The 25,951-nt window shown below is 34.8% G+C and overlaps 1 protein-coding gene across 5 annotated transcripts in view; it reads right to left on the bottom strand.

Moving 5' to 3' along the window:
- actn4 (actinin, alpha 4) overlaps window positions 1-25,951 on the bottom strand; it is a 97,252-nt gene continuing 71,301 nt past the window's right edge. Inside the window, exons 7-23 of one of the 5 annotated variants that reach the window (XM_055011926.1) lie at window positions 25,708-25,789; window positions 24,456-24,541; window positions 18,641-18,733; window positions 18,434-18,559; window positions 18,245-18,349; window positions 16,329-16,476; window positions 16,095-16,245; window positions 14,920-15,028; window positions 14,015-14,155; window positions 13,745-13,927; window positions 12,240-12,374; window positions 10,650-10,829; window positions 9,925-10,071; window positions 6,497-6,577; window positions 4,744-4,809; window positions 3,211-3,369; window positions 1-1,775 (exon numbers count right to left, since the gene is read on the bottom strand). In XM_055011926.1, the coding sequence (XP_054867901.1) occupies window positions 1,617-1,775; window positions 3,211-3,369; window positions 4,744-4,809; window positions 6,497-6,577; window positions 9,925-10,071; window positions 10,650-10,829; window positions 12,240-12,374; window positions 13,745-13,927; window positions 14,015-14,155; window positions 14,920-15,028; window positions 16,095-16,245; window positions 16,329-16,476; window positions 18,245-18,349; window positions 18,434-18,559; window positions 18,641-18,733; window positions 24,456-24,541; window positions 25,708-25,789 (2,151 nt within the window). In that variant the 3' untranslated portion in view covers window positions 1-1,616. Of the gene's footprint in view, window positions 1,776-3,210; window positions 3,370-4,743; window positions 4,810-6,496; window positions 6,578-9,924; window positions 10,072-10,649; window positions 10,830-12,239; window positions 12,375-13,744; window positions 13,928-14,014; window positions 14,156-14,919; window positions 15,029-16,094; window positions 16,246-16,328; window positions 16,477-18,244; window positions 18,350-18,433; window positions 18,560-18,640; window positions 18,734-22,944; window positions 23,031-24,455; window positions 24,542-25,707; window positions 25,790-25,951 lie in introns of all 5 variants that reach the window. The other 4 variants (XM_055011925.1, XM_055011924.1, XM_055011923.1 and 1 more) reach the window with 4 other exon arrangements.

Raw genomic sequence — 25,951 nt, 5'->3', positions numbered from 1 at the left:
TATTTTGTAAGGAAACTTTTATGTGTGCTTTGTGAAACTCACTTATCATTAGAGACAGAAGGCGTTGCAGTTTCCAGTACAGCAGATAAGGTTTGATATTAAAGAGTACAAAAAAAGGAAAAAAAAAAATCACAATTCCAGAGTTCATTTCTCTCCAACCTCGCAGGGAAAAAAAAGAAAAAAAAAAGAAGAAACAAGCTTTTGGTCCGAGTCTTTTCTTCTCACCTCCTTCCTGTCCGTCCCCCTCTCTGCCTCCCCCATCCTCACCCAGCGACAGACACTGGACAAAACTCTGCTTTCGGTTAATTTGGACGCGGAGCTTTCCTCGGATATTCAACACATCATGATTGCATAGCTTTTTTTAGTTTTTACACAACAATTTCCTTTTTTTAAGCTGTTTTTCGTTGTTGTTTATTTTCACATATGGAATGTTTAACATAAAGACTCTTTGCGGTAAAAGTTTTTTCCCTTCTGTTCAGAGACAAATGACGAGGAGGGATGGGGGAGGAAGGTGAAGGGGTGAGGTAGGGAGAGTAAAAAGAGATAGAGGGACAGGGCCGTCGAGAGGCACATTTTTTTTTAGGTTTTTTGTTTTATTTTATCACTTCCACCATTTTTATCCCTAAAAAGTCACCGAGCCAATCAGATGCATCCATGACACGACGGTAAATATTTCTGTCTGTATATAAAATTCTCACTACTACGCTCCTACTTTTTGTTTTGTTTTTTTGTATAAATGTATAGTTTCTGTATTTAAATAAGCACCTGATGCCCAACCGAAGAGTTTCACAGAAGCAAATATTTGATCGCGGCTGTCGTGGGATTTTTATACATGAAAAAGAAAAAAAAAAAAAACCTGAAGAAGAAAAAGACTTTTTAGTGGAAGCACAAACCTGTCCACTGGTGAAACTGCTCTCTCTCTCTCTCTCTCTTTTTAAAGAAAAATTTGTCATGAATTTTTTCTCGTAAATTGCTCGATTATTCTCTGGGACTGTGTGTCATTGTTGGAAAAGAAGAAAAAAATAAGTATGTACAGCGCCGAGCCCCGCCCACACCGTCACCTGACCAGGAAGTAAAAATAAAAGAAAACAAACAGACAGGGGGAGGAAACGAGCTGAGGTTAGACGGGTCACCTTATCCAGCAACGTGAGGGAATTATGGGTAAATATGTCATTTTTTTTGTATCTCTGGTTTGTCGACTCCCCTCCCCCCCACCCTCCCCCGCCTCCCCCGGCAGCAGATATCTCTCTAGGATCTAATACACAAACCTTGCCAGTCGCCGTGACAACCCCCGCCTCCTAAACCCCGCCTCCCTGGCAAGAAGAAAAAAAATTATAATAAACAAAAAAAAAAAAATTAGCATAAGTATCAGATTAGCTTGTGCCCCCGCCCCTCCCCTCCCCCCAGAAGTCCCTCCCCCCCGCATTAAAGGCAGAGAGGGTGAAGCTAAGGACCCCACAGCTGCCCCCGGAGACGCCCGCTCGGATTGGAAAAACATTCGGCTGAAATCTAACTACAGTTCAATCAACAAGCTGGATTTCTAAACCGCTGCACTCAGGGGCACCACAACAACAAACCGTCTCCCCCCCATCCTCCCCCATCCTCCCCCATCCTCCCTACAGGTCGCTCTCTCCGTAGAGGGCGGTGGAGAAGGACATGTAGTCGAGGGCCCCGGGGGCGCCGTCGGGCCCCGTGTAGGGAGCCATGCGGGCGATGCAGTACTCGGCCTGGTCGGGGGGAAGCTCCCGCCTCAGCTCCTCAGCCGTGATGAAGTTCTGAAACAAAACGGGAGATGACACAGTCAGGGAAGTGATAACTATAAAAAAAAGGTTATTGTGTCGTATAAAGCAAGTTTTAAACCAAAGATCAGCCAAAAAAAAAACATGCACAAGAAACTGGATCGAAATTTGTAAAATCTAATTATAATAATTAAAAAAATGTAAACAGAAAGAAGGGTAAACAAATTAAAAGACCATTTTCTGGGAAAAAAAGTAAATAAATATAAAATACTAAAAAAAATGTAGACAGAAAATAGAATTAAACTTGAAAGACTATTTTCTAAAATTAAAATGTAAAACACTAATTAGAAATAAAACATCTTCAAAAAATACTATAAAAAATTAATTTAAAAAATTTAAACAGAAAATAGAACAATAACAAATAATAATAACAAATTGAAGGACAATTTTTTATTTAAAAAATATTAAATGAAAAAAATTAAATAACAGAAAACAGTCTAACAAATTGAAAGCCTAATTTGTATAATAATAATAAAAAAAACCACAAAACACTAAATTAAAAAAATTGAAGACCATTTCCTCAAAAAATTTAATTAAATAAAAAATAAAAAATCTAAAGATAAAATAGGGTAACAAATTAAAAGACCACTTTCTGAAAAAAGTAAATAAATATAAAATAAAAATCTTAACAGAAATAGATGGAAGGATTTTTTTTTAAAAAATACAAAATTTTAAAAAAAATTACAGAAAATAGCTTAAATGTAAAAAAATCATAAAACACTAAATGAAAAAAAATTACTTGAAAGACCATTCAATAATAAATAAAATAAAATTCGCAAAAAATCTAAACTTAAAACAGTGTAACAAATTAAAAGATCATTTTCTAAAATTAAAATAAATATAAAATGCTAAATTAAAAAAATCAGCAAAAAATAGGATTACAACTCAAAAGATCATTTTTTTAAAAATTAAATAAATATAAAAACTAGACAAAAAAAACTTTACTAATTTAAAATCCAATTTGTGAAATGAAAAAAAAACTGGATTTAAACTTGTAAAATCAAATGATTTAACAAAATAAAATAAATATATATGAAAAAAATATGAACAGAAATACAGGCTAAAAAATTAAAAGACCTTTTTCTGAAAAAAAAAAGTAACAGAATATAAAATACTAAATTATAAAAAAGATAAACAATAACAAATTTTAGGGCTAGTTATTTTTATTTAAAAAAATACAAAAAAACCCCAGAAAATAGCTTAACAAATTGAAAGCCAACATGTACATAAACATATCACAATACTCCTAAATATAAATCTAATTTACTTTATTTTGAAAAAAAATTGCTTTTTTGGCAAAATTTTTTGGCGAATATGGGAAAATAAAACACAGAAACCCTTAAATTCTCCTGAGAGTTTTTTTTGGCGTCATCGTCCAACCAGAAACAGGAAGTGAAGTGTTTCTGCTCACCTTGTCGCCGGCGAGGATCTTGAAGGAGGCGATGACCTGGTCAGCGGTGTCCGTGTCGGTCGTCTCCCTGGACATGAAGTCGATGAAGGCCTGGAAGGTGACGGCGCCGCTGCCGTTCGGGTCCACGATGCCCATGATGCGAGCAAACTCGCCATCGCCCTGGCAACCGAGAAACGGCAGGTTAACCCGACAAGGGAAGACTTTTGGTTCTCAGACGCACACGGACAGTTAATGGAGCATTTATAAAACATCAAGACCTCCAGGAAATGGACAGAGCCGGTGGACAGACAGAGGAGGAAGTCCTGATGTTTTAGATGGAAACCACACAAGACAAACAGGGGAACTATTCATTAGAGGAAAGACGTGCAACAAGAAGAAAATATTAAATTAAGCAGCAAAAGGGAGAATCGGCGGGGTGTCTGCGGTCAAAATCTACAAAATCATGATCTAAAAACGTCAATTGGTTTGAACTTTGGTATGTGAAGGCAGATCGGAAAGTTCTGGGACTGTTCGTCATGATTCAAGTCACTATTATGAGTCAGTAGAACTCAAGATATCAACAGTAGGACCTGGGTTAAATGGTTTTATCACCACTGGAAGCTGCACATTTTGCTGTTTGAACATTCCCAACAAAATAACCCAAACATGCGACCTCCAATGTGCATTTTGGGCACAATCTCAACAATTGTGTGACTTTCCAGTCGCCATTCTCACCAGATTTATCTCTTTTTGACTTCTTTTTCCTTCCCAAAATTAAATTAAAGTTGTTGAGTCAGGAGATTCATCAAAGATTAGCATTTTTACGTAATGGGACTCCCAGGGAATGTTACAGGAGCACTGGGAGCAGAGCAACACTGCACAAGATGACTACTTTGACAAATATTCCGGTCAAATTCAAACAGTTTTTGACTTTTATAGGTGTAGTCTGAGAACTGTTGGATCACCTACGGTTTTATACCAAAGACTGCTGTTAACTTTAACCAGAATTTAGACAAGTTATGAATGAATAATCAGTAAACGAGTCTAAAAAGTCTAGTTTGAATCATCAATGAATCAGTTTCTTACTAAAAAAATGACTCCAGAAGCATCCTTAGCTGCACTGTTTGGGTCATTTGGGGTTTTAACCGAGTTGATCTGAGGTCATTTAGGGTTTTAACTGGATCTGATGTCTTTTAGGGTTTGAACTGGATGGTTCTGAGATCTTTAAGTGTTTGAACTGAATGATTCTGAGGTCATTTAGAGCTTTAACAGGATTTGAGGTCTTTTTAGGGTTTTAACTGGTTCTGAGGTAATTTACTGGTTTTAACTGGATGATTCTGAGAACTTTTAGGGTTTTAACTGGATGGTTCTGAGATCTTATATGGTTCTAACTGGATGGTTCTGAGATCTTTTAGGGTTCTAACTGGATGGTTCTTAGATCTTTTAGGGTTCTAACTGGATGGTTCTTAGATCTTTTAGAGTTTTAACTGGATGGTTCTGAGATGTTCTTGAACCTGCAGACACCCGGACAGTGACATGCATCAGCAGCAGTACCAGGCTGTTTCCTGTAGAAATGAGTAGAGCCCGGAAATCATCTGAGACCATCTGTCCTGATCGCTTCTGCAGACCGCCACAGCACAGCAAAGGCCGGGAGGACGAAGATGAAGAGGAAGAAGAAGGGAACATAGATATCAGAGAGAGGGTGAGGACATGGAGGGAGGTGAGGAAGATAAAAAAGCACAAACAGTTAACAGAGAAAGTCCAGCAGCAAAGTAAAACCTGAGACGGACGGAGGTTGGAGCCGAAGCAGCACAAAGCAACAGCGACCCCCGGTGGTCAAACAGCGACATGACGTCTCTCTGACTGAAACCTTCCTGACCAGAGCTGATCAGGAGCCTCGGAGCAGGAGAGGGATTCAACGTCTCACTTCAATCAGCGTCAAATTTACCAAAATAACAAAGAAAACTGGAGATAAAGCTGCAAAAAACTAATAATGTGAGTTATGGGAAGAACTGGAAGCACTTCACAGAATAAAATCAGACATAATCCCTGATATAGTTTGAAAAATGTGGATATTTATTTAAATAAGTGATTAAAAAACAAGTATTTTGCTTTGAAATGATCGTTTTAGTCAAGTATATAGTGTAGTTTTATCTATAAACCAGCTGTTTGTTAGAAAATATTCAGGCTTAATTAATGTTTTTCATTCAAATACGTTGATATTCGTTTCAAGTGTCTATAAAGTTAAATATGAAGTATTTTGCCTTGAAATTGGTGTTTTATTTGAATACATAATCTAGTTTTGTCTATAAATCAGCAATTTTTAAAGCAACATTACCACTTTATTTCCATTTTAAGGCTGCATTTAAGCCGAATTTAGAGATGCAAAGTGCATTTATGAATGTAAATAATTCAAAAATCTGACCTGAATGTGACCAAATATGGCCGATATAAAAAATTTAATTGTACTAACAAAAATAGTTAAATCACCACCAGAGACCAAAAACACCTGTTGAATATACTTTTGATGACTGCTAGGAAAATGGTGACAATAAAATGGATGAATCCACAGCCGCCTACAGTGGCACAGTGGAAACAGAAGCTAAAGGAGGTGTATGGAATGGAGGCTTTGACTGCTCAATTACAATTAAAGGCTGATGTATTTGTGAGAAGGTGGCTACCTATAGCAAGATACCTCTCTGACTGAGGGGAACCTCACGCTATGCTGAAATGTCTTCACTATCCATCTAATTTTTATTCATTCATTGATTTTATTAAGTTTTCTGGGCCCCAGTAGTTTTTTTTTTTTTCTCTCTCTCTCTTTCTTTTCTGGACTTACTTTTTTGTACGGTCATACTTATTCTGTGATGTTGTCAAGGAATGTTGTGGTTTGTACTATGTCTTCTTATGTTCAATAAAAATACAGTTAAAAAAAATAGTTAAATCACTACTACAAATTTGTTAAACATCCTATCTATATACAGATTCATTACATCATTAATTCCTCAAGAACATGTATTTCTATTAAACAGTACAAACTAGGTCTGTTTTAAGATGTTTTTAAATCCAGACTGATGCCTCGCAGGCAAAAAACAAAGATTTTACTACTAACTAAAGTTTCTACGTGTTTGACGCAGTGGAAAAGCAAACTTAAGCTGTTATTTACATTATTTTGAAGGTAAACGTTGAATAAATATCAGTATTAGTGTAATATCTGGACTCTGTAGTGACCCGTCTCCTCTCCTGCTCTGACTCCAGACCAGCTCCTCCTCCTCCTCCTCCTCCTCCTCGTCGTTTCTTCTCCTACCTGCTTGTCGTTCTCCACATCGTAGCCCAGACTGATCAGACAGGCCTTGAACTCCTCAGCCATCAGAGCGCCGCTGTGGTCCTGAGTCGACCAAACAGCCAACAGCAGAGATGAAAGGATGGAGGAGGACGTCCACGGCATGCAGGAGGATGAGGACATGGAGGACGGACAGACAGATGGACATTCACACAATGACATGGAGACACTCAGACTGATGGTTTAGACTTTAGCTACAGACGCCTGAACCGTCTCCTGAAGGACTCGTAAAAAAAAAAAGCTGCTCTTTTTAACTTCGAAAAGGATTGTGGGTGAGAATGTGCAGAAAATACATTTATCTCAAACTACATTTGACGTATTATGCATATAGAAATCCTGTTTTTGGTGTATTATATATTATATTAATATGGATATCAGTTTTTTTTAAAGTTTAATGTGTGTAGTTATTTAATAAAGTGCAAAAATGCATTTTATAGGCATGTTTTTATGTGATATCGTCTGTTTTGTGGTATTTTTGGTGTTTTTATCATTAAATTTGCATCAATTTGTGTTTGTTCTACTTAATTTCGTTATATACAATAAGTATTCTACATTTTTCATTTTTTTATTGTGCACTTTTTGGCTTCTTTGGTCTCATTTTCTGTAAAATAACCTTGTAAAAATGTATTTTTGTAGTCATGATTTGATGGGATGCCGTCTGTTTTCCGGCATTTTTGGTAATTTTATAATTATATTTGCATAAATTTGTGTTTAAATGTAAAAATCTATAATCTTCACCTGAATTCATGCTCCCTAAATGCCTCGCCTGTAGGCTAATGTAGAAGCTAACGATGTGCACAGAGAAGCTCCTAGTCTCCACTCTGGAATGTGATTGAAAACTAGCTTGAAAAAAGTGAAATAATATGAGATTTACCCAAATTGAGACCAAATATTTTGATCTACTTGGACTATTTTTGTGTTAGTGTAGCATTTTTAACATCAATAAAGGATAGAATTATGATTATTTAGCTGTGGAAAGCCAAAATTGTGATTAATATTCAACTATCTGTGTAGTCTCAGTCAGAACAAGGCAGCAGAGTTCAAGATATCCTGACTTAAATGCCACAAAGTTTGGAATTCAGTGTTTTTCCTGGATGGTAGACAATTTTACTGAAGTTCCTTAAACGCCTCACATGTAGGCTCATGCAGAAGCTAACTATGTGCACAGAGAAGCTTCTAGTCTCCATTCAGTTACTGTAGCAACTCAGGCAAGAGTGGGACTGAAAATTAGCTTGAAAAGAGTGAAATAATATCAGTTTTACTCAAGTTTAAACCAAATAATTTGATCTACATTGGATTATTTCAGTTAGCGTAGCATTTATGTGCACAGAGAAGCTTCTAGTCTCCACTCAGACAACTGAGAGACAGAAAATTAGTTTGTAAAGAGTGAAATAAAATGCTCTAAGATCAGATTTGACACAAGATCTGATAAATGCCAGCTGCACTAATACAACTAATGAAAATGTTTAGAAACAGATTTTTGTCGCAATCTGGAGCCTTAAAGTGCATTAAAATGTTTGCAGAAAAAGAAAAATTGTGCAAACGCTAAAATGCTTCCTTACTAATAACACAGCAGGATAAATTATTGAGTTTTTGGGCTCCATATGCTTCAATTTTAGGTCCAAATTGTCTCTTTGGGAGTGAATTAGAAGCTCTGTCTGGAGTTTTTACAGTTTTTTAAACCGTTTTGAGGTTTGTGAGTTCCTGTGGAGAGTGGAGAAGTCGTCTGTTTAACATAAATCTGACTTTCCTCGCGTTGTTTTAGAAATATGTGGAGATATTTACTGAGTTAAAACAGAACAAGTTGATGTTTTGTGCTCAGACACACTGACTTGATTGAAGAAAGACTCATGAGTGTAAGACAGCAGCATGAATCGGTGACACAAAGTGGAGCGAGACGATGAATGATGATGTTTTTCTGTGACATTTTGAGCTTTTCACACCCGTTAATGCAGCAAATGTGCAGAAAAAGCAGCAAATTGAGCATCGAATACCAACAAGCGAGAGAAAAACAACAGATTCTCAACAGGATGTGACATTTCCTCTGTGTTTTCGCCCTCTTAGACGACACTAAATCAGTCACCGAGGGTGCGACACCAGAACCCGACCTTTAAAAACGTGCTCACTGGGTGTTAAACTTCACATCGATACTCACACGTTTGGCTCTTCTCTCACCACCGGATAGAGTCTGAACATTCATTCAGTCGAGTTACACAACAATCCTCACAAGAAAACAGCAAATGTTCACAAACACGACCTGCAGGAGTGTTTGAGCTGGAGCTGGACGTGTTTTATTGGTGAACTCTGGTGGTTTTCTGTGTTTTTATGAGCGTGAAATAACAAGAATGCATGAGTGAGTTTGACAATTGCACTTAAAAAGAGGAAAAGAAGCTTTTTCCGTTTGTTTTAGAATAATCTACCTGCAAAAATCAATGTTTTCTTTAAGATAACATCCTAAAAATGCATTTTATTTTAAAAAAATGTATGTGATTACTGTGTTTTGCTCAGTTTTGTGGCATTTTTGGTGCTTTATAAAATTAAATTTGTGTATTCGTGCATTTTTTGCTACTTTAATTTTATTTTCTTTAAAATATCTCATAAAAATGCTTTTTTTATAGCATGTTTTTTTATGGGATATTGTCTGTTTTACTCCATTTTGTGAGATTATTGGTGCTTTTATAATTATATTTGCATGAATTTGTGTTTGTTCTATTAATTTAGCTTTATTAAAGGTCTGTATTTTCCATTTTGCATATTTTACTTTGCAATTTTTGCTTCTTTAGTTTCATTTTATTTAAAATAACCACACAAAAATGTATTTTATAGACATATTTTTATGTGATATTGTCTGTTTTGTGATGTTTTTGGTGCTTTTATGAATAAAACTGCATCAATTTGTGTTTGTTCTGTTAATTTAATTGCATTAAAAGTCTGTATTTTGCATTTTTTCCTTCTATAATTTTCTTTAAAATAATAGAGCAAAAATACATTTTTATAGATATATTTATGTAATATTGTCTGTTTTCTGGCATTTTTGGTGCTTTTATAATTACAGTAGCATCAATTTGTATTCATTCTATTAATTTAGTGACATTAAAAGTCTGTATTTTGCATTTTTTGTTTCTTTAGTGTCATTTCTTTCTGTCAAAACATCTTGTAAACTTCATTTTGAACAGCTGCTACATAAATAAAGTTATTATTACTGCATAAATCTAAAACTACAGCACACATTTACTGCTTTGGATGAGTTTCTCTGCTTCTAAAAGAGGTGATTTAATCTTCCTACGTTGTGTTTTATTCAACGTTCAGGTCAAACAGCAGCAGCTCCGACTCAAACACAGCAACACGGCGACTTGTTAAAGTGAAACAGGGTTTGTGAATCGAGCCCTGACCTTGTCGAAGTGGTTGAAGGAGGCTCGGTACTCGTACAGCTGCTCCTGGCTGATGCCTTTAGCGTCACGCGTCAGAATCTGGTTCTCCACCTCGTTGATGGTTCTGGCGATGGTGGTGAGCAGCTGCTCCCAGCCGACTCGGAGATGCTGCAGGACGGAGACGGAGGAGGTTAAAGGAGGAGTTCTCACAGTTTAATATAGAACAAACAGGATTTAAGGAGGAAAACAGCTGCACGATTTACAGCTACAGAAGTCCACAACACATAAACCGTTCTTGTATTTAGTTCCATACTTCTCCAGTTACTTTGAGATGTTTTTATGTTCTCCAGGAAAAGCTCAGATTCCTTTTAAAATATATATTAATGAATTAATCTCTGCCCAAAAACTTGGATATTAATGCACCAAAACATAACAAACTGCATATTAAATTCTTTGATTGCAGCTTCTTTAAAGTGAGTATTTTCTGCTTTCTTTCTCTTCTATGACGCTAAACTGATATTTTATAAAGCAGGAAGAGACGATTAGCGGCTAATTAAACAAATTTCCGTTGCATCTTTTTACGTTTATTCTTTCTTGAGAAGATGCAAATATTTTCAAAACACGTCGCGTATTTCTCAGATAATTTTCTTTTGTGTTTCTTCCACATAACTCAGACTACAGATGTGTAAAAAACAGGCTTCAATAAATAAATTCAAGGGTCAAACGTGAGGATGTGTGTGTGTTACCTCCATTGTGTAGGCGGTGTACTGGTTGTCGAAGATCAGGGCCTCCTGGATCAGCTGGTGGTATCCCTCCAGCTTGTTGATCTCCGGCATGTAGGACATGATGTTCTTCTGATAGTCCTTCAGGCTGGTCAGCTGGTCCTCCAGGGTTCCGTTCATCTCGATGGATATCCTGCCGATTTCCTGAAAACACACACGGACCTGTCAATAAAACCCACCGGAGGGTCTGAAAGGCATGTTTTCTTTTAAAAATTCTGACATTTACAGAAAGAAAGGTCAGATTTGTAACTTTCTCATGATCATCTGTCGGGAAAATGAACCAAATCGCAGCTTAAAACCTCAATATTTCATCAAAATCATTTTATTCCACGTCTCATTAAAAAATTTACCCAAACTTTCCTCTTTCTACCAACAAGATTCTGTAAAAATAAAAAATTCTGCACTTCTCTGTACTACCGTGAAACCATTAATGACTCATTTGTGATCAACAGTTAAATCAAAAAAATTCAGAGTTTTCAGTTGAACTGCAGGCAGTGTGTCCACAGTGTGGAAACAAATGAGAGATTTAGAGCGAAATAAAATAAACATTCTGCTGGTTTCCTGCAAACACAAAGTTTCCTGTCAACAGCCTGGACCCCAACACCCACCAGCGAGTTAAAAACTCATGTTATCCTTAAAAAATTACATTATTTATTGAAAGAATTATCAGATTTTCAACTTTCAGACAATCATCTGTCAACAAATGAACCAAATCTCAGCTTAAAACTTCAATATTTCATAAAAATCACTTTATTCTGAATGTCACATTTAAAAAATAGCCAAAAATTAACTCTTTATAATAACAAAATCTTGTAAAAAAAAAAAAAAAAAAAAATCTGCACTCCTCTCTGTAAACATGCAGCCATTAATGACTCAGATGTGACCAACATATTCTTTATAATAAATCTGCAGCTCATAAGTACCAATAAACTTGTAAGTCACTACTCAGATGAACTAAATAAAGTTTAAACTAAAGTTTTTGGCCATAAACATAAAATTTATGTACTTGTTTATTTGCATTATTGGGATTTTTCTTTCAAATCGCTGCTTAAAATCAATTTTTAAGTGATTTTATTTATTTTATTTGTTTCTTTTTCATCATTTAATATTACTAATATTTTTACTCTTGTTTGAATAATTTTATCCTGTATTTCCTTTTACTCTTCTCTTTTTATCCTTAAATTACATTTGGTGCTTTTATTTATTTATCTGGTGTTTGTTGTATTGATTTATTTTGAAAATATTTTCTCCACTTTTGCTACTCTTCTTGTTTTTCTTTCTCTTTGGCCTCACTGACCTTCTGTTTTTAGCTGTTTTTTTCTCCATAAAACATTAAAGTTACTATTACTGCTCCTTAAAACTCCTTTTAAACTTCTACAACAGGAAAAACATGGCAGATAACTGCAGAAATCTGCTCCAAACTCTCCTAAACCCTGTGGAATCTCTGCTCCATGAGCTCAGCACTTCGTAACGTCGGTTTCTAAACTGTGACAAACGGCTCACAGCTGAGTGAAGACGAACCGCCTCCATCGGGGCATTTAAATCCTCCGTTACCTCCATCTTGGCCTGGATGTAGGCGCCGACCGTGTTGGCCTGAGTGGCGAACGTGGCTCTCAGACTGTCGTTGGAGTTCTGCTTGTTGAGTTCCTCCTGCAGGGCGGCGTCTCGCTGTGGCACCATCGCCATCGCCTGCAGAAAAACACCAAAATAAGAGTTGAAAACACGCTGAAAACACAGAGAACCAGAAACATCATGAATCATTCAGCCGTCAGAGAGCAGGAAGACAACAGTGTGATCATAAAAACTGGAAAAAGGAGCTCCTAGTTGCTCGATTTAATGCATTTAAGAGTAAAAAAAACAGACCTGAACCATTAAAACTACTGTTTATTTAGAAGTTTATTACTAAAATATCCACTAATAGTGGCGTTCAAACATGAAAATCTGAGATAAAATAAAATTAATTTATATTCAGGTATTTACTATTTATTTTTATTTCATTAATTAATTCATTTATTTAGTTATTGTTTATTTTCAGATATTCATTATTGCATTTACTTACAGGCATTTATTATTTATTTTTATTTACTAAATTAATCAATTTCTTTTATTATTTATTTTCAGGTATCTATTATTTATTTTTATTTATTCAATTTATTAAATATTTATTTTCAAGTATTTAATATTCTATTTATTTTCATGTATTTATTATTTATCTTTAATTAATTAAATTATTCACCTATTATTTCCGGTATTTATTGATTTTTTTCAGTTATTTATTATTTATCTTCATTTATTTAATCAAGTTATTTATATTTTTTTTATTTTCAGGTATTTATTGTTTACTTTTATTTAATTATTTAGTTTATTTATTATTTACTTTCAGGAATTAATTTATTGTCTATTTTCAGGTACATATTACTTTATTTTCTGTCAGCTATTTATTCCTTTTTTATTAATTTAGTTAATCAATTTATTATTTATTTTCAGGTATTCATTTATTTATTTTTTATTGATTGATTGAATTTATCATTGATTTTCAGATATTAATTATTTTATTTACTTCCTGGTATTTATTTATGAATTATTTTCAGGTATTTATTATTCTATTCACTTTCTGGTATTTAATAATTTTTTATATTTAATTAACTAATTAATTAATTCATGAATTATTTTCAGGTATTTGTTTTATTTACTTTTGTCTAGTAATTAATGAATTAATTAGTTAATTTTTTACTTATTTCCAGGTATTTATTATTTAATTAATTAATTCCAGGTATTTATTATTTTATTTAATTTTGGGTATTTATTATTTACTTTAATTAATTCATTTATTTATGATTTATCTTCAGGTATTTATTACTTTGTTTACTTTCCTCTGTGGCTTCAGTGTTAAAACACCAGCTTTAAGAGGCGATAACTTAAAAAACACAAAGTCTGAGGATGGAACAAAAAAAAAAAAAAACGATTTTAACCGATAAATTTCTATTCAGTTAATTAATTAGTTTAATAAACAGCGGCCTCGTGAACACTGAAAGGAATAAATAAAGACTGAATCCCACCTTCTCCCACTTGCTGTCGATGCTCTCAGGTGTGATGGTCGTGTACGGATTCCCTCCGCTCAGCTTGATGCCGTTGCTCTGAGCGATCTTCTGCACCTCGGCCTGGATGGCCTGGATGGCCTCCCGCTCCTTGTTGGCTTCGCTCAGAGTCGACTTGAACTGTTCGTGAGCCGTGATCAGACCCTGGAGGACAGAAGACGAACAACATTCAGACGGCTTCTACCTGAGTTTGTTTTTTTTTTGTCTCTGCTGCGCTGATCTAAAACCTGCCTGGATCTCCTCGATGTTGTGGACGATGAACATGTCCTGCAGGTCCTCCATGGCTCCCTCCATCCAGTTGTTGAACGGCGCTGCTCTCTTGGCGTACTCCAGGTAAAGCTCATCTATCGACTCCAGCTGCTTCTCCGTCCTCTGAGGGCCACCAGACAAACACAGGAGGGTTTATTTCACCAAACTTTAATGGAATAATGACAGGAAATTAAACACATTTTAACCCTCCTGTTGTCCTCATTTACGGGCACCAAAAAATATTGTTTCCTTATCTGGAAAAAAATCCAAAATTCATTTTAAAAAAATTCCCCAAATTTCTGAAAATTTGCAAAACCTTCAGGAAGAAAATTTCAATAATTCCTTAAAAGTTTTATTTAAAAACAAAACAAACAAAACAAAAAAAAAATTGGCAAGAAAATTCTTGTAAATATTTTCAAAAAATGAGTAAAAATCTTCCAAAAAAATCCTAAAAATATCTAAAGTGATTCCATATATATCAGCAAAACTTCTGATATTTTCTTCAGAAGAGTCACATAAAAATCAACCAAAATCCAGCGAAATTCGCTGGATTTTGGTTGATTTTTTTTTGTGAACGTTCTTAAAGAAACATTTTCAACATTTCTTTTTTTCCACCAAAAAATGTTCAAAGATTTCCCAAAAATGTTGAAAATGTGGACATCAAAAGTTTCACTGTGAAAATATATTTTTTTCCCACATTTTCAAACTTTAAAACGGGTCAATTCTGACCTGCAGGACGACATGAGGGTTAAACCGCAGCTGGACTTTAACCGATTTTATCCAAGTCAGAGTTGTTAGGATCCACAAAACACACAGAAAATCACTCAGTATCAGTGTGTGATGCGTCTTTCAGCAGCATGAGTGAATAAATGTGGGTGAACTCGTACCTCCAGAGACTCTTTGCGGCTCTGAGTCAGAGCTCCCAGAACGTCCCACTGGTCGCAGATCTTCTGACAGCAGGCGTTGACGCTGGCAGAGTCGTAATAATCCAGTTCACTGCACAAAAACACAACAGAACGTCAGTAAACTGGAGAGTCTGAGGTGTTAAATGGAAATCTAATATTTTGTACATTTGAAAACTCTGTTCAATATCAATTTTTGTACATATAAAAGAATCTGTCAGTATTTTTCTATTTCGGGACAAATCTATGGAACATTAAAACTCCTCTATCAGTATTTCTACTCATGAAATAATCTGTGCAATACGTTTAATTTGTGCAATACTGTTATTTCCACATCCAGAAGAATTTGAACAATCTCAACGAGTACTTGTACACATTTTTTTTCTAATTTTTGTACTGATTTTGTAAAATGTTGCGCTATCCTCTTTGCTGCTGTAACTATGCAAATTTCCCCACTGTGGGATTAAAAAAACGTAAAAACAACCAACCAAGAAACCAAGTCGTAAAAGACAATAAAATATTAAAACAAGGCAAAACAGGACGACAAGTTAGACGATCAAAACTGTAGATTTAATTTACCTTTAGGTGTTTATTATTTATTCTCAGGTATTTTTACTTTATTTACTTTCAGGTATACATTTTTTATTTATTTTATTCATTTATTTATTACTTTCAGGTATTTATTTATTTATTTTTAATTAATTAAATTATCATCATCAATTATTATTTTATTTATTTATGTATTTAATAGATATTAAATATTATTATTATTTTGTTATTACTATTATTATCAATTGTTATTTTATTTATATATGTACTTATTATTTAATAGATTACATTAAATAAGAATAATAATAATAATTATTATTAATGTTATAGAATCATAGAATTATTGTTATTATATTATCCCCTACTGACAATAGGGGATTGCTATTATTATTATTGTTACATCATTATTATATTATTATTACCGTCATCATCATCATCATCATTATTATAGAAAATATAAAACACTAAACTTTATGACCATAAAAAGCTGAATAAAGCCATAGAAAACTTGTACGTTTTAAGATTTTTCTTTAGAGGTTCTTCTAGATTCTCTCCGTTTTCTGCTTGAGCAAACATCTTTTTTTGTTTTGTTTTTTTCCATCCGTTCTTACTTGAGCTCCTGAGCGATGGCGGCGATCTGCTCCACTCGGTCCTGATGAGCAGCCAGGTCGCTCTCGAAGGCCTCGTGTTTCCGTAGCAACGCCTTGACTTCCGACAGGGTGGAGGTCTCGTAGTCCTTCTGGGTCAGCATGGCCTCCTTACCTGCTCAGGTAGACGGCGTTCACTCACTGACCTGAGCTCTAAACGTCTAAACATCTGCACTAAGAGGCTTCCGGGTTTCCTACCGTCGGTCCAGGACTGGTGGATCGCCGCCTTCTGGTGGAACTTCTCGGCCAGATGCTCCAGTCTCTCCAGACGTCTGATCTCGCTGAGGATCCACTCCTCGTAGCCTTTCTCTGCTCCCTCCAGAGTGTGCCACGCTCCGTTAATGTCCTGAAAACCAATCACAGATGTTTACTCGCCTCCCACCGTCAAAACACTTCAATGAAAGCGTCAACATCGAGGTGTGAAATCAGAAATAACTGAACTTTCTGTCAACAGATGGATTTTAAAATGCAGCGATCATCAACGTGACTCATCTGGCAGCAGGTTTCACACCAACACAATCCAGGGACAGGAAAACTGGAACAAATCTTTCATATCCGACTAAAAATACATCAATTCAAAATGCATGTTTATGTTTTGTTGCCTCCGACTGCAGAAAAGTGAAAAAAAAAAATCTGAAAATCCTCAATTAATTTGCTCAGGATGCACAGAAGGGACTTCAAAATCTAGATTTAAATCCATCTATAACATGATAATAATCCCATTTTTTCGACAAATAGCAACACCTGGACTTTTTTTTATTTTTGTAAAGAAATAATTCTACTTTTTTTATGATTTCTGATGTTCTATAATGTTTTGCAGCATCTTTAATACCTGTGTGCACTTGGAAAAATGTTGTATATACCAATTTTTTTCAATTAATGCAAAATTAATAATCAAGAAATTCAACTTTCATTCCAGCTCTTGTGATTCATGGAGTTAGAACTGTCTCACAATGCACAAAGTACATTATTTTTTCGAGTTTTCTCTACATCTAGACATGGATTGAAGCCTAAAATCGATGGTGATATTTAACCAAAACCACTTTATTCTACATGGCGCCTTTAAAATTCACCAAAAGTGTTTTTTTCCATTTGCACCAGATTCTACAAAAACTAAAAAATTCTACACTTCTCTGCGTAACTTAGAAGCCATGACTCATTCAGCTGTGACCAACAGTCAGGTGACAAAAAATCTGGGACTTTGCTTTAGATAAAAAATGAGAGATTAAGAGGAAAATCAACCATTTTGGATGAATAAATAAATGCAGCTCAGAAACGGTAAACAGAGGAGAAAGTTGTTGGAGATACATCCAGCATGGAGAAACATCAAAATTAGACTCAAAACTAGACTAAATATTGCCAAAAATGACTCAAACTGTCCACAACTTAAAAACGGTCATTTTAAAACACATTTTCAGTCATTTTTAACTACTTTCAACTAATTTTGGATCGTTTTTACGTGATTTTGGTCGATTTTTGAGTCTTCTTCTGTTTATTCCGGTTAAGTTTTAAGTTATTCTGGACATTTTTTGAATCATTTTTGACCATTTAATGTAACTTTGGGCAAATTTTGTCATTATTAGAGACAACAAATTTTATTTCAAAAGAAAAACAGAGTTTTAGGTGGATACAGAATATGTACAGATATCTATGGAGCCAAAACTTTTAACCTAATACCAGTAACACTTGTGGACATTTGGAAAACTGTTGGACATGTTGATTCCAGTTGTTGTAAAATATGTTTGTATGTATGTTAAATGAAATAATCAAAGAAATTAAACTTTTATTTTTTTGTTGTTGGTGATTTATGCCAATAAAACTATGTCACAATGCACAGAAGACATTTGTCTTCAAGCTTTCTCTACTTCTAGCCAGCGTTGTTGTCGTTCCATGGAGGTTCAGGACTTTATAATGGAGTGAAAAATTAACCCACAGTGTAGAAAGATGAGACGGGAACAAAAAAAAACACCCAGAAATCCACTCAGTATCGGTTTATCTGTGAATTTAGAAAATCAGATTCACAAATAAACACATTACAACGTCTTCAGATTTGGATTTATACCCTTTTTTCCATCTGACTAATTAAGATGGGTGAGATTGGCGAGTATTCGTACCGACACCATGCGTCCTTCTGACGGCATGAAGGCAGGTCTGTTGCTGAGTCTCAGTTTGGTCTGCAGAGTGTTGAAGCTGATCTCCAGCTGACATTTCTCCTGGACCTGGACATGAGAAAACAACAGTGAAAAACCTCCGTGGGGACTCAGATCTTCAGCTAACTGGAGGTTTGAGGAGCATCTTCCAACCTTGGGTGGTTTGTGCACACAGCGGTAATCTCTGAAGTCCTCCTGCTTGGCCTGCATCTCGTTCACCGTCTTCTCCTGGGTCCGGTTCTCCAGCCAGGGGATGGTGCGACGGATCCACTCCAGCAGCTGCAGCCCAAACAGAAGGAAACGTTCAGGAAACACCCACGAAAACCTTCATAAACAACCATAGGAAACGGAAACGCTCACCTCGCTGGCCAGCTTCTCGTAGTCCTCCATCATCTGCTCGTTCTCCTGGTTCACGGCCAGAACTTTGCAGATACGATTGGCGGCTGTCTCGGCCTATCAGAGAGCAGAATGGTGAGTGATGCCGGCACTGATTGGATGGTTATTCTTCACACGATGCTGCACATTAATGTCACTAAACTGGATCTAAAACGAGCATCTGATGGTTTAAAATCTAAAAACTGAGTCTGGGCTGCACCAACAAAGATTAGTTTAGCAAAACTACACGTAAAATAGAGGTTTAAAACTAGACAAAAAGTAAAAAATCAAAGCTTATTGATGTAGTTTATTAAATATTTTGATGGTTTGTTTACCTAAATTAAAGAACTTGTCTGCTGTTGGGACTTTTTACATAAAAAGAGGGAGATCGTTTATTTGTTGTCTTCTTTAACAAGCTAAAAGTTAGTTTTCCTGCTCTTGATGGCTCTGCAGAAAAGTTTTATTAAAAATTAAAAAATTAATGAAGCAGTACAGCCAAATAATAGGTGAAAACTAGACTAAGGTTTAGACAGAGGTTTACATTCAATAAATTTAAATTTTTAAAGTCAAAACTATTAAAATTTTTCAATCAAGTTTAACCATCTGAACCCCAAAACCTGCTGGAGGGTTTGAAATGTTTATCTTTAAAAAAATCATCAAAATTACATCCTTTATTAGAGATGGAAACTGTTAAAACAGAAAAATTTGTTGGATTTTCAGGTTTCTGACAGTCATTGAACTAATCATGCAGCTCCAATGGAAAAATTAATCAAATCTAAGTTTAAAATCGTACATTTTATCAAACTGTCTTCATTCTGCATATCTCTTTTCTTTAAAAAAAATCACAGAAAATCAAAGGTTTGTTTAGTTTTTACGTGATTTTTGGTCAATTTTATGTCTTGTGTCTTTTGGACATTTTTGGTAACTTTGGTTAATTTTCAAGTTATTTTGGACAACTTTTGATCACTTAACACAATTTTGGACAATTTTAAAATAATTTTAGACTTAATTTTAGATTTAAAAAAAACCCACACTGAATAAAAACAATAAATGCAGCATGGCTCAAAAACAATGAACAGAGAAGCAAGTGGTTGAGAGATACATTCAGCATGGTGAAACACTGAAACTAGACTCAAAACTAGACCATAAAATGCTCCAAAATTGTCATTTTAAAACACATTGAGTAATTTTAACTACTACTACTTTTGGTTTAGGTTTTAGGTGATTTTGGTCAATTCTTGAGTCTTTTGGAGATTTCTGGTTACTTTGGTTCAGTTTCTAGTTACTTTGCGTACTTTTCGAATAATTTTTGACCATTTAATGTAACTTTCATTACTCTCATTTTAACACACATGTTGAGTAACTTTTAGCTAGTTTAAAATAATTCTGGAGAGTTTTTATGTGATTTTGTTAATTTTTTGAGTGAGTTTTGACCATTTAATGTAACTTTGGGCAGTTTTCAAATATTTTATCAATAAAATAAATGTAGCACGGCTCAAAAAAGTGAATTAAAGAGCAAGTTGTTGGAAGATACATTCAACATGGTGAAACGTCAAAACTCGACTCAAAACTAGACCGAAAAATGCTCAAAAATTGTCATTTGAAAACACATTTTGAGTCATTTTAAACTAGTTTCAACTAATTTTGGATAGTTCTTATGTGATTTTGGTCAATTTTTGAACCATTTTTGACCATTTAACGTAATTTTGGTCAATTTTCAAATATTTTATAAATAAAATAGATGCAAAATGGTTCAAAAACAGTAAACAGAGGAGCAAGGTGTTGGGAGATAGTGTTTGTAGAGGTTGTAAATTATGATTTATGGCATAATAACTGTGTCATACTGCAATAATAGACATTTCTGAGGCCTTTATACTTGTAGTCACGGCCGTGCTGTTTAAAAAGAGGTGCAGGACTTTATATTGCAGTGAAACATGAGCCCACGGTGAGTAAAAACGTTCAGAAACTTGTTGGGTTTCAGAGGGTTAAACATTAATCCTTTTTGGTGCGACTCAGACGGAGATTTTCTGCTGCTCAGACGTTGTGCGAACACACTCCACACACAGGCAGTGAACTGGAATAACTCATATTATGGATAAAGTGCGGGTCAAAGTGCTGATCTGACTGATTAAAAACATGCTGCAGCTGTTGGAGGTTAGTTTTAAAACTCCATGCGTCAGTCCAAACGTCTAGTTACAGGTTGGCGTCGGCTGGAGTCCACATCTGTACACTACTGTACACTGAAATACAAACACAGTACACAACCTGTGACTCAGTCTACTCCTTCTACACGTCTGATACGCTTCAACAATCCAGAAATAACACATTGCACATGTTTAAATGGCATAAAAGTAAAAGAAACATTTGGGTTGGAGAGGTGTTAATAGCCGAAGAGGAACTGGAGCGTCTTCAACCAGCTTTTCCCACAGTAATAAACCCCCAAAAACCACAGCTGTCATGGTTTTCCACAGCAATATAGTATAATATATAGATTTAGAGTGGAAACATGGATCCAGAAACATCCACAGATGAAACCATGAAGGAGATTATTTCTGGGGAAATGCAGTCGACGTCCAAAAGACCCAAAACAGAAGCATCAGAGAGAGTTTTTGTTGTTGTGTTTTTTTGCAGAGTTCCCATCGTGATCCTGTTCTGTAAACAATATCCGACCCTTTCATGGCTTTTAACAAAAAAAACATTAACTCCTCATACTGCAACTCTAAAACAGTGAAAATGCAGAAAAAAGTCTCTTTGAAGCGCACAACTCTGCATTAATGTAAAGGAAACGATAACAAATCTGTTCTATAGCAACAAAACTACTAAACGTTGAAATTTTGAAGTCAATTTTATATTTGACGTGTTCTTTTCAAGCTTAGAAGAACGTATTAAACAAGTACAGTTTTAATGAATAAAAGAATTAAGCTTTTAGGGTCCAATCCCAATCTCTACCTTCATAGACTTCAGTGTAAGAAGGTTTAGGGGTTGTTCTGTCAAATCATCAAGTGCATGAGGGCTCTGACAGCGACTTTTCAACACTATTTGGTCCCATTTCTGTGAGTTTAATGCAGTAGAACGTCAAAAACCTGGATATTATCAAAGCACATCAAAAATCTGAATATTCTCAGACCAAAACATCAAAAACCTGAATATTATGGCTGCAAAACATCAAAAATCGAATTTTTAATACACCAACATGTCAAAATCTTAAATATGAAAGCCCCAAAATGTTTAAAACCTAAATATTAACACATCAAATTGTAAAAAATGTGAATGTTAATGCACAAAATCATCAAAAATGTGAATATTATTGTATTAAAAGGTCAAAAACCTAAATATTGTAGTCCCAAAAAACTCTAAAACTTAATACTAACACATCAAAACGTTAAAAACTCTGAATATTAATTATTTTAAACATCAAAAACCGGAACATTACTGCAATAAAACAGTAAAATTCTGAATATTATAGCACTTAAATATCAAAAAACTCAATATTAATGTATCAAAACTTTAAAAATTTTAAAATAAGTCACCAAAATGTAAAAAAAGGAATATTAATACCTTAAAATGTTTAAAAATCTGAATATTATCATAGCAAAACATCAAAAATGTTAATATTATTGCACCAAAATGTCAAAAACCTAAATATTAAAGTCCAAATTGTCTAAAACCTGAATATTAACACATCACAACATAAAAACCTGAACATTACTGTACCAAAACAGAAAAATTTTGAATATTATTGCACTTGAACATCAAAAACCTGAATATTAACGCACCAAAACAGTAAAAACCTTAAAATAACTCATCAAAATGTCAAAAATCTGAATATTAATGCCCTAAAATATCTAAAAACCTGAATATTATTGTAGAAAAACATCAAAAATGTGAATATCATCACACCAAAACATCAAAAATTTGAATATTAATGCCTAAAATCTTGAAAAACCTGAATATTATTGTAGCAAAACATCAAAAACCATAATATTATCAGACCTAGGCATCAAAAATCTGAATTTTCTCACAGCAAATGGTCTAAAACCTGAATATTAACACAGCAAAACAACAAAAACCAGAATATTATTAGACAAAAACATCCAAAACCTGACTAATACTGCACCGTGATGGCGGACATTGGGATTGGACCACAATTTCGTTGTAACAGAAAGTAAAATGGCGACAATTTCTTTGCTGGAAATGTTCAGGGCTCCTGAACTGGCACAGAAAAGTAGATTGAAACTCTGATGGGAACTCTGCAGGACGGTTGCTAGCGGCGACGGTGAGTCTTTTACCTTCTGGGCTCCAGAGAAGGCGTGATAGAAGCAGGACACATAGGTCATTATGGCCTTCTCATCCGGCCTCAGAGTGCCCACGATGTCTAGCATCACCCAGCAGGAAACACAGAGAGACAGAGTGAAGCAAAGGAAGCCAAAAATAAAACCAAAACCCTCCCCAAGAAGATCCACGGCTGCACCGCCGTCCTAGAGCACAAACAAGTCCAGTCTGGACACAAACACTCTGGAGGAGGGAGTTTATTCAGCATTTATCTGAAAAAACAAGCTAACCTAAAACCCTCAGAAAATAATCTGTAGTTCCAGCTCTGACTGTGACTGAAGAAAATGCTGTGATTTTAACAGAATATCTCAGATAAAACAGCTCAAAGTTCACGTTTGTTCTCCTAAAAGTCTTGTTCTGAGCTACCAAATGGACAAAATAAACTAAACGAAGAACCTCACGAAGAGAAAACTTTAAAAAATGTGGAGAGTTTTCAGAATAACACAAGACTGCCCTTAATTTAAGATTAATCAGAGAATGACGAGCAAAACAAAAGGAAAGGAGGAATAAAATCAGAGAGAAAGAGGTGAAGGGAAGGGAAAAACACTGAGAATGTATTAGAAAGTCTAAAAGCAAAATATTAATGCATCAAAAAGTCCAAAACCTGAATATTGATAGAACAAAAAGTCAAAAATTGGAATATTAAGGCACCAAAAAGTGTAAAACTTAAATAATAATGGACCAAAATGTCTAAAAACTAAATATTAATGCAGGAAAAAGTCTAAAACCAAAATAATAATGGACCAAAAAGTCAAAAACCTAAATACTTATGCAAAAAAAGTCAAAAACTTGAATATTAATGGAGTAAAAATTCAAAAACCTAAATAATAATGGACCAAAAAGTCAAAAACCTGAATATTAATGTACCATAAAGTCTAAAACCCAAATATTAATGGAGCAAAAAGTGTAAAATCTAAATAATAATGAAACAAAAAGTAAAAAATTGGAATATTAATGCATCAAACTGTGGAAAATCTAAATATTAATGGAACAAAACGTCTAAAACCTAAATAATAATGGACCAAAAAAAAAAGAAAAGATGAAAAAATAAAAAAAGAGGAAAATAAATGAGATTTAAAGGAAAATAATGACAGCAGGAAGAAAATATGAGAGAAAATGACCAATTTCTCAACAAAAACTGAACTAAAACATGAGCTGGAACTAAATTTTCTCGGTTCTAAATGTTTGGAAACAAACTAAATTTACACCTGATGACAAAATCTGAATTTCATGTAAAAACCTGTCTGAATTTAGACATTTTAAGGACGTTAAATCTCCGTCTTGTGCTCTACGTAAATTGTCATTTATAAATTCCACTCCTGTTAAACGTGAGTGTTTGTGTCCGACCAATGCAGCTTCCTGTCAGCAGGTGAGAGCAGAAACGCTGAGTCATGCTGGAGGCCGGTTAGTAGCAGCAGCTCAGGTGAGGTTTGGGTTCAGGTGAGGGTCATAGGGGGTCACATGATACCTTCTGAGCTCCAGAGAAGGCATGGTAGAAACTGGACACATAAGTCATTATGGCTTTCTCATCGGGACGAGCAGTGTTCACAATGTCTGGGAGGGAGAGCGGCGTTATCCACAAACAGGACGGACAACGTTACACACAAAAACTACACAGCCAGGACGACAAACATACAACACAAAACACGAGACAGCATTCCAGCAGCCGACAACAAGACCAGGAACACTGGAGCTGCTTCAACATCAGCTGAAGTGCAAAAACTATCAGGATCACGACGCAAATCTCCACATTTACAGGCAGATTTCTGCTTTAAAACACACAAACGAGGAGGAATAAAGACGAGTCAACCTGCAGGAAAAGCTCATAAAAACAATGAAATCTGCACATAAACAGTGTAAAAAAACAGGTTTACAGACGTCACAATCTCATGTTATGTAATGAGTAACATTTCATTAAAATAAATGACATAAAATAATAAAATAAAATGCTGTGGTGAACATCATAGTCAGACATTTTACCAAAATGTGCAAAAATCTGAATATTAATGGCCCAACACGCAAAAACCTGAATAGTAATGGACTAAAAAGTCAAAAACCAAAAAATTAATGGACCAAAATGTGTAAAAACCTGAATATTAGTGGACCAATAAGTCAAAATCCTGAACATTATTGCAGGAAAAAGTCAAAAACTTAAATATTAATGGACCAAAAAGTCAAAAATCCAAATACTAATGCAACAAAATGTTTAAAAATCTGAACATCAGTGGCCAAAAAGTCAAAAACTTGAATACCAATGGCCCATAAACTCAAAAACTTAAATATTAATGGACCAAAAAGTCTAAAACCTAAATATTAGTGGAACAAAGGGTCAACAACCTGAATATTAATGTCCAAAAAGTCAAAAACCTAAACATTTTTGCAGGAAATAATCAAAAACTTGAACATCAGTGGACCAAAAACTCAAAAACCTGAATATTAATGGACAAAAAAGTCAAAAACCTAAATATTTGTTAAACAAAGGGTCAACAACCTGAATATTAATGGACCAAAAACTCAAAAATCTGAATATTAATGGATCAAAAAGTCAAAAATCTAACCAATAACGCAACAAAATGTGTAAAAATCTGAATACTAATGGAGCAAAAAGTCAAAAATTTGAATATTAATGTCTCAGAAAGTCTAAAATCTAAATACTAATGGACCAAAAAAGTCAAAAATCTGAATATTATTTCAGGAAAAAGTCAGCGGTTCAGCTCTACCTTCTGCGTCCAACATCTTGGGGATGTCCAGGTGCTTCTCGGCCACCTCGAAGGCGTTGTTCAGGTTGTGAACCGGGTCGTCCTGAGCGGAAAATCAGCAAAAAAAAAAAAAAAAAGAAGTGAATTAAGATTCATTCATTCAACTACAGTGGTTTTATTAAGCTAAGCTGCTAATGTGCTGAGAAAGTCTCAGATTTGTGTTGGTTTATGTGTAAAAATGGGATATTTTAGGGATTGTTTCCAC

This window comes from Amphiprion ocellaris, chromosome 7, assembly GCF_022539595.1.
Source record: "Amphiprion ocellaris isolate individual 3 ecotype Okinawa chromosome 7, ASM2253959v1, whole genome shotgun sequence".
Lineage (NCBI taxonomy): Eukaryota > Metazoa > Chordata > Actinopteri > Pomacentridae > Amphiprion > Amphiprion ocellaris.
The sequence above is the reverse complement of the archived record's forward strand: the minus strand, read 5'-3'. Positions and strand labels throughout refer to the sequence as shown.